This window comes from Lepisma saccharinum, chromosome 2, assembly GCF_977018435.1.
Source record: "Lepisma saccharinum chromosome 2, izLepSacc3.1, whole genome shotgun sequence".
Lineage (NCBI taxonomy): Eukaryota > Metazoa > Arthropoda > Insecta > Zygentoma > Lepismatidae > Lepisma > Lepisma saccharinum.
In genome coordinates this window covers 147,330,044-147,349,452 of record NC_139230.1, presented here as the reverse complement: position 1 = coordinate 147,349,452, position 19,409 = coordinate 147,330,044, and the positions used below count along the sequence as shown (strand labels likewise).

The 19,409-nt window shown below is 36.3% G+C and overlaps 1 protein-coding gene across 2 annotated transcripts in view; it reads left to right on the top strand.

Moving 5' to 3' along the window:
- Positions 1-19,409, top strand: part of LanB1 (laminin subunit beta-1) — a 296,443-nt gene that overhangs the window by 243,548 nt on the left and 33,486 nt on the right. For both annotated transcript variants that reach the window (XM_083117589.1, XM_083117588.1), the window contains 2 exons: positions 5,459-5,643; positions 14,657-14,892. In XM_083117589.1, the coding sequence (XP_082973715.1) occupies positions 5,459-5,643; positions 14,657-14,892 (421 nt within the window). The remainder of the gene's footprint in view (positions 1-5,458; positions 5,644-14,656; positions 14,893-19,409) is intronic.

Sequence of the window (19,409 nt, the reverse complement as noted above, 5' to 3'; positions counted from 1 at the left end):
CAAATTCGGTTCGCAGTCCCTGCCTACTATTTGTTATTGTTTTCCTATTCTCGCGCCGAGTATTTATATAATTAATTATTTGACTTTTACCGTGCTCTTTGATATATATAGGTATTAGAAAAACTAGGTACTAAATAGTATAGCTGAGTTAATCATTTTGAATATATCCTAGTTTATATTACAGTCGTTTTTTTTATTGTCAGCAATCGCGTACTGGTAATCAAGTTAATTTCCTCTTGTCATTCATTTAGTGTATGCTTATTCTTTTTGCATAGTAGTGCCTCAACAAGTGTAATGTCAATTATTATTTACTTTTGGTAACTATGACGCCTAGCTAATCGCGTCTCATACGTGACAGAGCACTAGCCACGCTTATTTACATTGAAAGCAAGCCTAAAAGGCTAATAGAAATCTCAAATATTCGAAGGTACACGGGAAATAAACCAAAGAGGCGGTTAGATATTTTATCATGTAATGGTATCTTGTGTTCACCCCTGCTGCGTGTGTGTGTGAGTGCATGATTGAATGAGAGTGAGGGGATATGTAAAGGGTTATATTATCATTGTTGTGTTTATTTTTGCCGAATACACGTATATATTCGTTATCCTACAGGTGTTCTTGATTCATTTATATATATGTATAGACGTATATCCTCGTATGGTCGATATTGTTTTGGTTTTAGTCCTGAGTTTGAAGCTGTATAGCCTGTCTCCATTGACCAGAAGGGTTATAGTTTTCTATTATTACCACAATTATTATTATTATTATTGCTATAAATGAATAACAGCACCACTTTATGCACGACGTGGCTTACCGCCGGAGGTGTATATAACCGACCCGGTGACACGAACCTGGAATTAAACCGTTAGCTGGTGGTAGGAATCGTGTTTCCTTAACCGGAGACGCGAACCAAGGACCGACGACCGTCCAATCGGGCGGCCGCGGAACCCTGAACCAACTGACCAGCGGTAGAGTTGTTTGGCACCTCGAACTGGGGACCTCGGTCTCCCGGACGAATTGTCAAACCCTTTACAACAAATATTTTATATTCATTATTTCATGCTGTGACACTACTTTGGATCAGCTCGGCGGAATGCACTTTCATGATTCCTGAAGCGAAGCATCAATGCTGTGGAAGTCGTCTGAGATTGCCCAAACCATGCCATACGACATGCACCCATTTACCATATCAGGAGTGTGAAATAATAATTAATATCTCGGGCCATATTTGACGCACACATGTCAAACTTCTGGATTTGGATCAACAGTTGTTTGCAGTTCCATGGAATTTGCAACTATGAATTTGAAGTGTGCACATTTCCTTAAATATCCATTTTTGAAGTATCTAGTAAAGATCTTCATTTTTATTTTCTCCACAGAAGTGCAATAATAATCAACCTTTAAGTACACAAAATCTCAATATTTTATGTACAGTTGATTATGAACTGTATGGTGTTAAGTTACCTGCTCTTGAAAATTGGAAGAAAAACTACACTTTCCGGTGAATTTTCCATTATAATAAGAAAATAGAGTTAAGTTTAATTTTTAGATAATAGCTTTCCATTGAGGTATGTGATTTTTTTTTCCTCCCATGGAGTACATTTTAGAAGCGTGTAAACAGAGGGCTCAGTATTTTTGACATGAATAGTAGGCTATAACAATGGATGACTTTGCAGCAGGTAATGGTTGATTGGATTGGATTGATTTGGTGTTTTTAAGTCCACTTTATGCACAGTAAGGCTAATCAAGACTGGACCTACAGTTTAAAGAAATAGAGATGTCTATTTGCTGCTGCATTTGATCTTGTGTGATGGTTTATGATATGGGCTTCCTGGATGATAGAATATTACATGCAAGGCAATCATGCATGAAGTTCAGCAGTGGATGGCGAGATCTTGAGGAAAATCAGTAAGATGTTTGTCAACAATTTGGAACATTATTTGGATTCAGACTTCAAGCTTGGTAACAACTGCCCCAACACCCCCCCCCCCCCTTAATCGCTACCACTGGTTAGCAATTTATCATATTTAAATAATAATAATAATAATAAATTACTGATGGAAATGATATTTAATAATTTCACTCGCACTAATAATGTATTTCTCTATTTTCTGAGAGCTGAAATCTGAAGATGTAGGACAGGCCCAACAGGGAGGGGTCATGAAGGCTATGATAACCCTTGAACTATGAAATATTATAATATCAAGATATAAAAACTTACAAAAATAACACTGATGATTTTTCAGATTGTGCAAGAATTTTGATTCGTCCATGCATATATGTTGTTTGGGGAGAGGCAGGCTCCAGACTGTAATATTGAGTATATTTTGTTTTATAACCATTGATGAAAGTCTACAAGACTCAGGACAGTTAGTTCATTCTTTCTAATCTCTGTCCTCACATTTTTGAAACTAAAGTCGTGTTGCAAAAATATTTGTATACAAAAACAATAGGTGAGCATAGCTGTGGTCAGTATCGAGTTGCGAAAAAAACTAACGCCGCGGCGTGACAAAGAAGGCAAAGAGAGGTGGCATGAAATAAAAGGAGAACGATTTTCCACAGTTGTTCATAACACAAGACACATTTTCTTTTGTAGATTATTGTGATACGATACAACACAAGTAAAAAGATGCCGGTAGCTGATGCTTGTAATGTACCATAATAAAAACACAACAAATTTTCTTTCAGTGAAGGTTTTCAGTTGCTGTGTAGAGCAGGAAGAGAAAATGTTTCATGCTTGCCAGAAAGTAAAGTTCACAAGGGAAGTTAACATTAACCTACAAGAAACTTCAGATTCAAACTTCTAGATTAATTAATTTATCACTTTACGACTGAAATTACATATATTAGCATACTGATACGTACGTGCTTAATTTCGCATGAAGTTTTATTTTTTCCCGAGCTTGCCAACAGCTGATTAGCCTGTCCGTCTGCTTGTGTGAACGTGGCAATGCAGAACACCCCCAGCCACATGGCAGCCAATGAGGAGACAGAATTTGGTCACGTTCTGCTGTTTTGTGTTCTGATTGCACGCCGCTTCTTATCACGGCCCGACTGTAAATGCCTAAAACTTGCTTTGTGGCAGTTGGAGGTGCTTTGTTGTTAATTTATTAAAATCGGGAGTGCAAGGTCAAGTGAAAGAAGAAAATACAAGACAAAGTTATTTTTATTATATATAATAATAAATGGATAAAAATGTCCAAGCAAGTTATCGTGAATTTTTGTGTAAACGATAATTTTTACTTTTTTTGGGCCCCCTTAGGCTTTCATTATTTTTTCTCACCTCTATTTATTACATTTTTTGTATCAACCCCATGGGACGCAAGGCCCCTTTAAGCACGAGGCCCCAGGCAGTCGCCCACTTGGCCCACCCCTTGCTACACCACTGTCAAGGGGTCCCAGACTCCAGAATCAGTGGAGGTTCATAGTAGTAAGGATGCCACTTCGAACTGTAGGTCAAGTCTGGATTAGCCTATCTGTGCATAAAGTGGACAAGAAAACAAGAAAAAGCTCAGAATTGTGTGGTTAAGTTACAAGTTGTTCCTATTAGTTTCTATTTAACATGTAATTTGGCAGCCTTTGTTCTTTTTAGTATTAATATTTTGTTCAGATGTCCAGATTAATGTTTTCAGTATATTGATGAAAGCAATAACAAAAGAGAATAAAAAATATTAAAAATGAAGTCAGAGTATATCGAACATGAAATAAATGTTAGAATATTAAAAAAAAAAGATTAGTAACTCTTATACTAGGTTTTATTTTTACATTTTCTTGTGCTTTATTTAAGTTTAATACTAAGTTATTTATCAGTATATTTTACATAACAAATAAAATATCAAAAGTTAGTAAGTGTTTGTGTGTAGTAATTTACATAAAGAAAGTGTACATGTAGAGAATATATAAATAAATAAAAATAATATGGTTTAAATATTAGGGTGGATCAAATGAAAACTGAACAGGTGCCACAGAATGAAATCAACAATGTTAATTTCAAACGTTATCTCCAAAGTTACACAAGCACTTGTCCTACTGTTTCACCAAGCGGTGAATACCCTGCTCGTAGAACTCCTTTGGCTGAGATCTGAACCAGTTGTGAACATCGTCCATGACTTCATTGTCAGAGTGGAAGCACCGACCCTTGAATGTCTTTTTCAATGGACCAAAGATATGGAAGTCACATGGCAATAGATCAGGTCTATATGGTGGGTGTTCCAACACTATCCACTAAACCCAAGTAACTAAAAGTGGTCGGCCCAACGTTGTGCCAACCGTACTGAAAATGGTTGACCAACGGTTGGGCCAATGCAAAAACATACAGTTGGCCAACGGTAATTTTGGTTGTGGTTCCAACGTTGGGTCAGTGTGTGGTTTTTACGTTGGGCCAACATATGGTTTTACTACGTTGGCCAAATGTATGGTTTTACTACGTTGGGCAAACATACTGAAAACTAAGGAATGGATAGGTTTGTTTTCTGATATATACATAATTTATTGTAAGGTCAAATGTAAACAATAGTTCAAGTTATTTATGAAAATAAAAAAATACGCAGCACTTTCTCAGTCACATGGTATCTTTGTTTTCAAGGCACCATACCTTCAAATGGTAGCACAAAAACTTTCTGGGGTTTACTTAGTTTTCCACCTCTCATGGAATTTAGTCTGCACATAACATTGCTTAACCACCTTCACAAGAATACCTGTAAGAATGTTCTTGTTCTGCTACATCTAAAGAGACAAACAATAAGCAATTCCCAACACATCTTTCATCCATGGCGGCTGACAAAGGACTGGTGAGTGACTGCAAGCTAAAAATAGCTACTACTTTCATTAAAAATATATTATATTTCCAGTATGTGCTGTGACTGAAATATTCGAAAAGAAACACTGTTACATGTTACTTATTTTACACTCTAGAATTTTTAGCATTCTCCTGAAAGTTGTCTTACCATTAAAAAGTTGTTTATAACTGATTTTGACAAATGTTTCCTTGGTTGGGCAAATGTTGGCAACCACTGTTGGCCCAATGTAAGACCAACGTCAATTTGCCAACCAACGCAAAGCCAACCTTTCCCATGTAAAAACTGACGGCCCAATGATGGTGGTTACTTGGGAAATGTCGCCAACGTGTTCTTTGTAACAGCTGACGTATGTGGCCATGCTTTATCATGCAGTAAAACCACGCAAATGGTGAGGGTAATGCAGCATTGATCGTTTGACCATGGTCCAGGAACTCAAGGAGAAGGGGTCCTTTATGATCGAAAAAACATGTCACACCACTTTACCACTACTCTGCACCATCTTGGACTTCTTCGGCAGTGGAGAGCTCTGTTCCGTACATCCAATGTTCCGTTTTCATTTGATCCACCAATACATTTATTGTTAAGGAATTTTTCGTAAATAAAAGGTTTTATACTGAATTTAAGAACATCGATAATTTTTTCTTTCAATGCAATTTCAGGGATAAGCTAACCTCATCATCAGGTGATCTTGAAGATGTGAGTAAATTGCTGGAAAACACAACTGAACGAATTTATTTAGCTAATGTAGCCCTAGCAGACTTGAGGAATAGGACTGACAGTTTGAAGACTACTGCTCGCAACTTGAAGAATAATGCTACAAAATTGCAAGAAGAAAATGTTGAAGGTATGGTGTAGTAAATTATGTACTACTATAAGTTCTTAAAAACAAAACAGAAAGTCTGAAGTCTTAAGTTTCAAATACAGTAAAATTTCTATCTTAAGTGTATTATATCTAATGTTTTCCTATATTTATTTCATTTTTCCTGCCCTGGTTTATTTCTCATATAATAACAAACTAACTAACTAACCTATGGCGCAATAGCCCATGAAGGCCTGGGCATACATATCCCAACTAGGGCTGATGTGATATTAAAGTATTAGTATCATCTGATATCAATGGCCTCCTTGATGGCATAGTGGTAACATGGTCACCTTGTAATCAAGGGGTCCCAGGTTCGATTTCCTGTGGAGGCACATTGCACAGTGGTTCAGATCCCACTTTAAACTGTAGGTCCAGTCCTGATTAGCCTATCAATGCATAAAGTGGACTTAAAACAAACAACAATAATTCTGATATCACTACTATGGTATGAATTGAAATTTATTAATTGATATTGGCTGAAACTTTATCCAGTGCAGGTGTTTCGGGAAGTATGCAAAGTGCTGAATGTCACTTTCATTGAGTCTGAATATCCTTTTCAAATTATGAAAAACTGAGAATTTTAATTAATCCTACACTGCAATTATATGCCAGAATTGGATTTTGAAATTATAAATGCATTTGAATAAACTTTTATACGTGTATTGATGTTCTCAAAAGTTAGTTTATAAATATTTTTTAACTCGTGTATTGATGTTCTCAAAAGTTAATTTATAAATATTTTTTAACTCTTTCTCTGCTGCAAAGCAACTTCAGTCGATTTTTTCGAATATGCGTAACTTACGCAAAGTGACTGCAGTCTATTTCAAATATTGTCATCACTGCTGAGGTCGATTGTCGAGCAAAGTGGCCCTGCAAGAAAAAGCATTACCAGAACATGCTGCCATCTAGAGTCTGTCATTTGAACTGTTTACCAAAGAAATTACTTGCTTTGGTTCTGAACAAATGATTTTTGAAACGGAGTGGGAGTACATGTATTTTTTTAGTAGTCAGCTCTCATTTTGCTAAAAACAAATTGTAGTGACCACTACCCCCCCCCCCCCCTCTACCTTTTGAGCATGCCACTGTATCCACTTCATTAACAATGAAAATCTAACACCAAGGGGAACTCTTTGTTCAAAGAATAGTAGTAGAATTCATATCAGTACTTTAGAATACTTTCTTTTTTTTTTTTACAAATTTATGCAATTCTGAAAATTTCCCCAAAAGACTATGTAGCAGAGCTATATCCGCATGCCAAAATCCCACTGTGAAAGATTTAAGAAAAATGCCAATATTTTGATATGGAATAATAGTTACATTCTTACATTTGTAACTATTCTGCTACAATTGTTCTGCTAAGTTGCTAGAATGGTTAGACTGTCCAAAATGTATATACTGGTGGAGTAATTATTAGTTGGAAATGTGACTTGAGCTGTTTGCCATTTCTGCTGAATGGATGACATCGATAAGGATAAAAAACACTAGTGGGGGATGATGTGGGAGGATTCAGTTGGTTAGCTATTCCATTCACAGACATGACTAACTTGTAGAAATTTAAGCAAAAAATGCAGGCTCGACCAGAACTGGAACACAGGTCTATGACATACCAAGCTACCATTCCTCTACCAACAGAGCTACCATGTGTCACCTGACTTTTTGCTTCTGCTGTTTTTGTTCAATTTCTACAAAGTACATCATTTGTGTGTGCTAAATAAATAAATTATGAGGTAATATACAACTCCATGCTGGAAGATACTAGGTACCAGGGGTAGAAAAATACAGGATGCCTGCCTGGTTGCCATGGCATCTGAAAATTTTCACCTGGCACCTGCATTTTCAAATTCAGTGCCAAAAAAATATATATATTTCTTAAATATTTCGAATTTGCTTGTGGAAATCATGTGTATCATTAAGTCATAATAAACATGTCATTTTAAATGTTTTCACTGTTGCTAGCCGAATTTTAAATTCTGCAGTGATTATTCATGGTGTTACAGTACCAGTTGAGCCTTCTTTAGGAATGCCACTCTGGTGCAAGAATCCATCTTGTATTAATTAATAAATTAAATGTTTTAAGGTCACATTTCAAAATATGTAGCTTTATCTTAGTTGGATTCATGGATTTCCATATTTGTCTTCCCCCTCAACATAAAGCTGGCTCCTGAGTAAAGGGGGTTGGTGCCTGAATTAGTTTTAGTTTTTTCTACCCCTGCTAGGCACTGTGAAAGTCACCAGTGTTTCAAAGCCAACAGACCTCCTTGCACTATCACCGACACAGATAAAAATGGCAGGAGTTAAAAATCAGGAAACACAAGGGCTGCCTTAGTAACTTAATTGGTAGAACAATGACAATATGCGAGAGACCCAGGTTGAGTTGTGGTCGACGCTGCCCTTTTTGCTTACATTTCTATATATAACTTGAAATACACATGATCTACTAAAGTAAGATGATTGTCTTGTGCCTATAACATCCAGCCTTGCATCTAATGTGACATTTAACTGATGGTTAACCCTGAAAGCTAATGTGTCCTGTGCTGAACCATTCGTCTGCTGGACTACTGATTTTTTTTTCAGAATTAAAATACAGTATAAATTTTGCAAAACTAATTTAAAACAACAGTTTGACTGGTGTTGACCACACATAGCTTTGGAGCAATGGCAGCAGAAGAATCTGGTCATTCTCCTCTTACTTGAGGGGCAGAATGCACAAATCTTCCTTCCTTGTTGTTGTTGATCAACTGCATTAGTTGTTGGCATTTCCACATTCAGGATGTTAGCAAAATCTGGCAAAGATGCCATGGAAGGTTTGGTGTACATAGAGACGAACATTTTGTCTTCCAGACTCTGCAAAATTAAAACACATTGAAGAAATGCTTGTAAAAGGACACCAATAATTTCCCGTCAGTCTCTCTGACCCAAACAATGGTAGACAGGGCAGGTAGTGAAAGATTTAAGTGGAAGGGGGTGCAACTAGAAAACTGCACCATATGTGTAGTCTGCCAGACGACGTGTTAGCTTTCTAGGGTTAAATAGTGGAGTGTGCATATATTTTTTGATCATTCTAAAATTTGCATAACTAACTAAGTAACTAACTAACTAACTCCCTAGCCTTCTTAAACCCGAAGGTTCATGGCTGCAGCAACACAGGCCTTCCATCTTACCCTATCTTGAGCAAGATCTATATACTCTTTTCCATCCCTACCGATTTCCCTTAGGTCCATCTCGACATTGTCCCTCCATCTTCGCCTTGGCCTTCCTACAGGTCTCTTACCATCAGGTTTCCCAACAAGAATCCTGTAAACTCCTCTTTCCTCTCCCATTCGTGCCACATGGCCTGCCCACCTAAGTCTTCTTGATTTAATTATTCTAATAATATCTGGACATGAATACAAATTATGTAGTTCTAAATTATGTAACCTTCTCCACTCACCTGTCTCCTCATCCCTTTTAGGTCCAAAGATTTTCCTAAGGATCTTATTTTCAAATACCCTCAATTTATGTTCCTCTTTCAATGTAAGGGACCAAGTTTCACATCCATATAATACTACAGGCAAAATTACTGTTTTGTATATTTTAACTTTTAGTTTCTTAGATATTAAACAAGAAGGCAAAAGTTTATGAAGAGAGTAGTAACATGCATTTCCTGAATTAAGCCTACTTTTTATTTCCTCTTTAATATAATTTTCATTTGTTAATATTACTCCTAAGTATTTGAATTTGGAGACTGGTTCAAACGAGTTGTTATCAATAATTAGATTTTGATTATTACATAACACTTGGTTTCGGCCTGTAAGCATGTATTTAGTTTTGTCTTTGTTAACTTCCAAACCTATCTCTTTAGCAGTTTTGAAAAATATTTTAGCATTACTCTTAATTGTATTCACATCATCCCCCAGTAAGTCTACATCATCTGCATATGCTAACAACTGAGTCACACCATTTAATTTTAGTCCTTCTTTAGTCTCTTTTACCTTCCTAACAGCATATTCCAGGGCAAAATTATCTCTTTTGACCGAATCATATGCTTTTCTGAAATCAATGAATAGCTGATGGACATTTTGATTATATTCCCATTTTTTTTCAAGTGTCTGTCTGATGTGAAAAATTTGATCTGTAGTTGATCTGTTACGTTTAAATCCACATTGATAATCACCTATAATTTCATTAGCATATGGGGTTAGTCTTGTTAAAATAATGTTAGACAATATTTTATATGTTGTTGAGAGTAGAGAAATTCCACGGTAATTATTGCAGTTCATTTTATCACCTTTTTTAAACACAGGAACAATTATGGATTCTTTCCACTGTTGAGGGATTTCTTCTTTATTCCATATTAAACAAATTAATTTATGAATTTGACATATTAATGAATTTCCACCATATTTAATTAACTCAGCTGGTATTAAATCAATGCCAGGTGCTTTGTTATTCTTTAGCCTTTTAATAGCATCTTTAACTTCAGTCAAGTTAGGTTCTGGAACTAAAGGTTCTGCTGTGTGGACTTCATTTACTTCTGACTTATCTCCTATATGAACATTTAAAAGGTCATTAAAGTAGTTCTTCCATCTATTTAGAATATCGTTTGGGTCAGCTAGAAGATCACCATCTTTATCTTTTATCAAGTTTACTTTAGGTTGCCACCCCTTTCTAAACTCATTTACACCTTTATATAAATCTCTGATATTTTTATTTTTGCTGTTTGTTTCAATTTCGTTAATTTTGCTTTTCAAGTAATCTCTTTTTTTACTTCTAAACGTGCGGTTAACTTCTCGCTTTATTCTATTATAATTGTTTAGATTTGTATCATCAGAGTTATTTAACCACCTAAGTCTAGCCTGATTTCTTATTTCTATTAGATTATGACATTCATTATCAAACCATGGCTTACTTTTTCTCGGTTTATGGTATCCTATACATTCTTTAGCTGCTGATTCTATTGCATTACGTATGTGCTCCCAATTCTTATTTACGTCTGTTTCATTTATATTTTCATCATCATTTAAATCCTTCAAAACATCAAATCTATTTGACAGTTTAATTTGGTAATCTTTCTTAATTCTTTCATCAGTAAACTTTCCTGTATCAAATTTTAGAACTTTTAGATTTTGTTGCTTATGATTTATCAAAGAGAGTCTTTCTCTTAATTTAGCAATTACTAAATAATGGTCACTGGCACAGTCAGCACCTCTATGTGTACGAACGTCAATTATACTAGTATGCCTTCTCTTATCAATGAGAATATGATCTATCTGATTATGAGTTTTACCATCTGGAGAAGACCAGGTATATTTATGGATATCTTTATGTTTAAAAGTGGTACTTTTCACAATTAAATTCTTTGAGGTTGCAAAAGTAATCAATCTTATACCATTATCATTACTTAATTCATGAAGACTTTCTTTACCAATCGTGGGTTTAAATGTCTCTTCTTTGCCAATCTGTGCATTACAGTCACCTAACAGAATTTTCATATCATACTGAGAAAATTTATCAAAGACCTGTTCTAACTCTGCATAAAAATCATCTTTACTATTATCATCTTTATCTTCCGTTGGTGCATGTATGTTTATTAAAATAATTTTACACCACCTACCCTGTAAAACTGCATATGATATCCTATCATTAATAAATTCTACTGTTTTAAGAGCCGAGATTATTATATTATTTATGAAAAAGCCTGTTCCAAAATTATGATTTTCAGTACCACCATAGAAAAAAGTATAATTTTTAGTTTTACAATTCCCTTCTCCTGGCCACCTAACTTCCTGTACAGCTACTACATCTAATTTATACTTAAGTATCTCATTAACTGTACACTGAAATGCCCCAGGCCGGTAAAGGCTCAGAACATTCCAGGTGCCTAATTTAATATCCTTATTCCTAACGTAGATCTTATCCTTAGTCCAGGGACCTCCCAAAGTAGTCCCCACCCGGAGATCCGAACGGGGGACTATTTTACCTCCGGAATATTTTACCTTGGGAACATCCATGGCCTTATATTGCTGATTCTTGACATAGTTTTTTACAGTGCAGAGTTGTCAGCTCTACGCCTAACCCCCAATATGAATGGAGGAACTACTACAGAAGACGAACACAAACACATTAGACAGCACAACTACTATACAAGACAAACACAAACACATCACAACTATAACACAATATAAACACAAACACACCACAACTACTACACAATATAAACATAAACAAACTACACACCACAACTACTACACAAGACAAACACAAACAAATTAGATAGCACAACTACTACGCAAGACAAAACAAACATACTAGACAGCACAACTACTACACAAACATACTAGACAGCACAACTACAACACAAGACACATCACCGATACTACACAAGACAAACAGAAATACATTAGACAGCATAACTACTACATAAGATAAACACAAACACACTAGACAGCAGAACTACTACACAAGACTCCCAACCACACTAGACAGCACACCTACTACGCAAGACAAACCCACATACAAGCACACCACAACTACTACGCTGAAATAAGTTAAATGGAATCGTTCAATAGATAATAATTTAAAAAATTACCAAGGGAGGATTGAATTACCATTTTTTAGTGTTGTGTACCCCAAAATCGCCCATGTGTTGGGATGTGGCTATGAAGGGTGAAATAGTGTGTGTGTGGCCCCAGGTATGAAAATTATAATGTGAAAAACATTTGTTGGTTTGTTGCAACAGTCTGCGAAAGAGAGTTACAGCATCCCGTCTTTGCGGTTGATGTCCGTGTGCACGTAGCTGGAAAAACACGAAAAGTTTGCAGTCGTTCGAGCCCAAAAAGAGAACACGAATGGTGAACTCGTAGTTTGAAAGACGAAAAGACTTGTAGTGATGGATCGGTGAGAGGTGGCTTCTACAGCAACTTTTTAAGGATACAGACAGGAGGAATAAAGAGGAAGTGCTAACCAGAAGTTGAACAATATAATTTTATATATGCTGGTGGAACTAATGCCTATGGTTGCCTCAATCTCACAGTATGTCACATGACGATCTTTCAGTATTAGGTTTTGCACAGCATCAATGTTTTCTTGAACAACAACTGATTTTGGACGACCTTCGCGAATCTCGTCGGTGAGCGAATGGCAGCCACGATTAAATTCGTTATACCAGCGTTTCACAGTGGCAAAGGATGGGGCTTCATCGCCAAATGTGGAAGTAAGTTGATCGATGCACTCTTGTCTTGATAATCCACGTCGAAAATCGTAAAAAATCATCGCACGAAAATGTTCACAAGTTTATTCCATTTTATTGTTAACGCGCAATCTCCAAGGCAACATAAACAACACAAATCAATCTATTGACAAAACATTTGAAGTACGTTATGGTCAATAATGCCAGAAGATTCCGTGCAAACGTCAAATCGCGCCTAACTTCAATCAGTGTTGCCAAGGCTCAAAATATAAATAGTGACCCTCGTAAAGTTATTTGATATTAAAATTTTGATACCAATAACAAATATTCTACAGATTACATTTAAAAATGTTCATTCAATAATCTTAATTAGTAAGTGACAAGAAGTTTTGGTTTCATTCTAGAAAAGGAGTGAAACTGTTATTATATAAAATATGACCTGCAAAAGTTGATTGTGGCAGAATTTTTTATAAGCAGTCACACTGTTTTCATATTTTACACTACTTGAAGGAATAATACGTGTGCTACAGTTTTTAGAATGTTTGCATAACCAGTAAGAAAATTTCCTCATTTTGACAATCAGAAAATACACTTATGAATGGTTTCTTTTCTGAAATTTCTGTCATTTCTAGTATTCTGTTTTTCCTTCATGATTAAAATATACAGGGTGTTAAAAATAAATAGCCCTGTACTTATATGTAACTTATAGACATGTTGTTCTTTAGTTTCATTTTCAGCTTCAAACACAGCGCCAAGGGAATTTGAAGTGTGAAGGTCACTCTTTCAGCACGATACAAAACACTAAAAGCCCATCCAAGATTTCGACTCCACCTCTGAGTCATCACAGTCTCAATGACAATTTATGTGGGAATCCCTATATATCATGGTATAGCACAGTAAAAAACCCATCCTACTCAGCCATCGATCGTAACAACCAGGAACTTACCAACACTGCAAGAGCACAACACCATCTCCAAGCAGACACAGCAAGTAGCTGTCGGAACCTCGACCGTGTCTTCTTTGCTGTCTCTCGACCAGCCCTGATCTGATGATGACTCAGAGATGGAGTCGAAAGCCTGGACAAACCCTTAAAGTGACTCATATCGTGCTGTTTGTGTGGTTTTTAACAAGTTAGTTTGACAACTCACTCCTAGATGTGATAAGAGCCAAGTGTCACTCATTTGGAAGGTCACTAGCCTTAGGTGTGTGTAAAGCCATGAGAACTACAACTCTTAAGTAAAAGTACTGGTAGCTTTTCTAGGTCAATTTTGTACTTATTTGTTGATATTCTCATACTTTTATGTGACACCATTTATGAAAATGCCACGCCAAACAAGGGCAAAATGTACAAAGTTTAAAAGGTTAAAATTAGAAAGGTTGGAATTAGCAGCTCCTGAAGATTTTAAACTTTTTACCTATTCCATATGTGTTAACCCATTTCGTGTGTGTAATTTTTGTTTTAATCTCCTGGGAATAGGACCGAAACATCAGAGAAATTTCAGAATAGAAAACACTTGTGAATTCCCTTATTTTAATTTCTTGCTACAAATATGCTCCTTTCAGAACAAAGTGATACAACATATCCTAAAAAGTATTACCTAGCAAACTTATTTACTAAAAGTAATAATAATTAAAATAAGCATAACAGTGTTGATTATTTTTCTGATCATTCTAAAAGTTGCATAACAGTGTTGAGTTGCTTTTTTTTCCTAAGATATTACCAATCATTTCATGAGTGCATTGGGTAACTTTGCACCAAGTAGAGAAAGTATTGTTTCCTCGCAGGTTTTATTGTAGCATTATAAATTATTGATTATCTATTTTTAGGTGCCTTAAATCTTACTCGTGAAGCTCAGAGACGTTCCAAAAAGGCCCAAGATAATGCAGATGTTACACAACAAGTGGTAACCAACTCAACAAGGCAGCGTAGGAGAACAGAAGCATTAGTGAATCGAACAGAAGAACAGTTTAACGAAGGCTACATTGATAATGAACGGACTCTTTCTCAATTGTCAGACAAGTTAGATGACTTAAATCAGCAAATCCCAGATCTTAATGAGCAGGTAACTATATATTGAGGTTTGCCAGGGATTAACTACTTCCCTGCGGCGACATTGAAGGGAAGTGCATAGAAAAAAAATCATCTATATATAGATGCAACAACAAATTCATTTCATTGTAAATAATGTAAAATAATAACTATGAAAAGACTTGCCACATAAAGAAGCTAAGCAAAGCAATACATATATAGACTCTGCCACAAATACACATTCCATATTAGGTAAGGTAAAAGGTAAAGTTACCCCTGCATACAGCACCATGCAACCAAGGCACATTTAGGGGATGCGAGGGTAGGAACCCACCACATATTCTCAATCTCGGACATATTGGAGGTGATATGATAAGCACCATGCTCTGGACACCTTTACCCTCCAGGGTTGCCCCCAGGTACCCATTTATTTGAGGCTGGGTGAGCAGCAGAGCCGATTTATGCAAGGATGGTGCAAGTAAAATTCTGACCTTAGAACACCCACCCCAGGAATCAAACCCTGGTCTCCCACAAAGCAGTCAGACACCCTACAGACTAGACCACCACTGCTCTAATTCTATATTGCAAAAAATATTTTTCAGGGACTGACAAAACATCAACAATGGATTGTTTGATTGACAATATCCCATATAGACTAATAATAACACCACCCTGCATTTTTGAAAAAAAAATCTGATGATTTCAAATCAATAGGTAATTCTGTAAGTATTTTGAGTGCTGATCGCAAAAATTACGTCCATTTTTTTTCCATGTCAGGATTTTTCACAATATCACAATCAAAATTATCATTTCACCATTCCGTTACGTATATTACAGAACGCAATAAAATAAATTTAAACAAAGGAAATTTCCGATGTTTACAAACCAATAGGTGATTCTGGAAGTATTTTGTTTGCTGATCATGCACGTGATATCCATTTTTCCCCATCACGTCAGGATTTTTCACAATTTCACAATCAAAATTATCATATTCACCATTCTATTGTGTATTACAGAATGCATTAAACAAAGGAAATTTCGGATGTTTACAAACCAATAGGTGATTCTGGAAGTGTTTTGAATGCTGATCATGCACATGACATATATTTCTTCCCATCATGTCAGGATTTTTCTCCACATCATTAAGTTCAGTCAACCCACTACATTATAACATTGAGTTTTGGACATTTTGTGAAGGAAATTTTTATGAGCGATGTCATGTCAATGTGTCTTGTGAAGATGGAAGGTGGATTAAATGCTTACTATTCTATAGGGATGGAATTGATTAATCGATACTCTATCGGTATTGGCCGATATAGGCATATCGGTGTATCGGTTTATCAGTAAAATTACCGATCCGATATATCAATAAATATCTGATAATTTAGTGCAAAAGTCTGTCATTTTGTTGTAATTTTTATGGATAATCTCCATACCCTAATTTCTAAAAAAGTAAAAGTAAAATATGCAATTTCTTTTGCACTGCAGTCACTTTGAAACACACATTTATTAAGGAGATCAATGAACCTTTCTGGTTCTTCAAGGACCATTTCTAATTTTATATCAGATCGGTAGAATATCGGTTATCGGTATTGGTAAATTTTATATCTGTACTTTATCGGTATCGGACAAAATTTCATATCGGCACATCTCTACTATTCTACTATTCTATGTACATTATAGTTCAAAATTGGAGGATTTGTGTTGTAGAAAGCCAATATTTTACCATCATCTAAACAGAGCGATCTATTGAGGAAATCATGGAACTACACATTTTATTGTGAAATTAAGGCAGTTAATATATTGCTATTTTCTGAAGAAACTACACGTGATGGGTAAAAATGGATTTCATTTTTGGAATCAGCATGCTGAAATTATTCAGGGACAACAGTCATTTGTGAGTCATGCAGGCGTGTGTAATAGCATGAAAAAGTGGTGTCTATGAAAATGATTTGCCGCAATACAAGAACTGTTAATTTTGAAATACCATCTATATATTGATGCTCCACAAAAAAAGGACCACTTTTAGAGAGTCTATATATAGATCCACCTGACTCAATGGGTTATCATTGCACTTCCAGGAATTCCATTTAACACCATTGTTCATTTAATGTTTCCTTTGGAAACATTTAGAGGGTACTCAACCATTTGAGATACTTCAGTTGAATGACTACAATTTGAGATGTAGCTAAGCCAACAACACCAGCTGTATAAAATGGTCAGTAATACTCATACAATTTTTTTTTTTGTTCTTTGCCTGTAATTGGTAATTTTTAAAAAATGGTCAGTAGTCATTATTTTTTTTTATAATGACTAAATTTGTGATTGTTTAAAATGTTTTGGTTTTTTCATACCCCACTGAGATGGTAATGTTTTTGGGACCTCACTTCAGTTAAATAATTTTTTTAATCATTTTTCTACACATAGTATACTGACAAAGTAGCCCAATTATGGATGCATTTCGTGAGCATTGAAAACATTCAACAATAAATAAATTTAATTTTTTGGTTTGAAGGACATGTTTACTTCTCTTACTCCTCCCAGGTTATGTTATTTATCATACTATTGTACCAAGTCTTTTTCGTTTACAGTGCATTTACTTCTCTTAGTGCATAATAAAACATTGTCTTATCTCCATAAAAATATTAGTTTTATGATCAATAAAAAGGTGTCATGATTGGCTATGGCTGGATGCCAGGTATCGTTTAAAAAAATGAAATCCCAGTTATCCTTTCAAAATGCTCACTTATTGATAAGCTGTAACTAAATTGTTCAGTCAGCTTTTTTGACCCTTTTGATTCGATTCCACCCCTGCAGTTTAATATCGTTTTTAATATCGGATGTGATGTTTAATAACATTTTATTTTTCTTCTAATCTTCTAATATTGTCAATCAACAATAACCAATTATATAAACACCCCTTTTGTCTTCCTTCTCAGAATTTTGATTAGCAGATATTTTGCTTGGTCTTTTACATCAGCTGCCTCACACACCACTACCACCAAGAAACCTGCTGCCACCAACCCACCTGCACTCATCACCCAATATCATCCCCACCTCAACAAAATCAGGCACACACTAACTACACTCTCTTCTCCCCATTCTCCACAGTGATCCTGAAACCAAAAACATATTTCCCGACAAACCCAGAGTGGTTTTCAAACGCCCCCCCCAAAAACCTCCTAAACATCCTGGTCCACAACACTCCTTCACCACACATCCAACACTCCCCTGCCCATAAATGCAACCGCCCTAGGTGCAAAACCTGTCCCATCCTCATTACCTCTCACACCCTCCAGGTGCACACGGCCACTGGCAAATTTACCCTCCATCCCAAAGGGACCTGCCATGCTTCAAACCTTATCTACATCCTCACCTGCAACCTGGGGGAAACCTCAACGGCCCTCAACCTCCGCATCAATAACCACCGCTCCTCCACCCACAACCACTACAACATCAGTTTCAAGGACTGCTTCCGGGTAGCGATTATCCATCTCCTACCCCAACCAGCCAACACCTCTGTTCGCAAAAGATGGGAGAGGGCCTATATGTCGGCCATGAGTACAACCACTCCACCTGGCCTGAACAAGGCCACCCAGTAATGCCCACCCCTCACCCACCCTCCCTCCCAAGCCATCCCATCCCTCCTGCCCTCCCTCCCAACTCATCCTACACACTCACAGTTTATGATGAGCCTGGTGACGGAAACAGTGTTTTTTCATTCTACGCACCACTTCTTCTTCGATGTGGACATGGTGGTAACATTATCATATGAGGGAAACAGATTCCTTCAAATTTACAGGAGAAAGTACTTACGGAAATCATTTTCTTTAGCATTGTGGAAGTTCCTGAATGTAGATTTGATCCATTTTAATATGAATGTGTGTTGTTTTCTGCAAAAATCTCTGTTTCTGCTCCCGCCATTTGCTTTCTTCACGAGAGTGCAATGTTCAGTGTGTTAAGATGATGCAACCCTGTAGCCAGTGTTTCAGCCTCGCCATCTTTTCACTAGAACATGACGTGTCGAGTATTTTTTTTTTAACTATGCTTGCCTAACCTAACTTAACCTAACCTATCCTTACAGAAAATTGTTTTTGGGGCTAACGTGAATGGTTTTTGGGGCTAACGTCAATGGTTTGCGACGTATTGGCATAATTTCAAATCCAGGCACGAAATTAGATATTTTCCAGTGAACGAGGTTGCAACACTGCATAAATCGACAAAGCACTCTCAGAACGCCCCCTAAACCAGTACGCTATCACGGCCATAATGTGTTACAGATTCGAAACAAGTAACAGTAAGTACTCGTAAATAGAAGAAATAGACATTATCTTAGTTAGAAATGCATTATTTCACCTTAAGAAATGTTCCGCATTCGAAAATAACACGTTAGCAATGTAAAGAAGTCCGAAATATATGATTCGTAGGTGTTTCCCTCATACGATAATAGTACCGACCTGGCAACTCTGCAGGGCCCCAACTTCTGGTTCAGTCTCTTTCATCTCACACCGATGATGCTACTAAGCTAGCAAAAATTTTGAATTTTTCTAC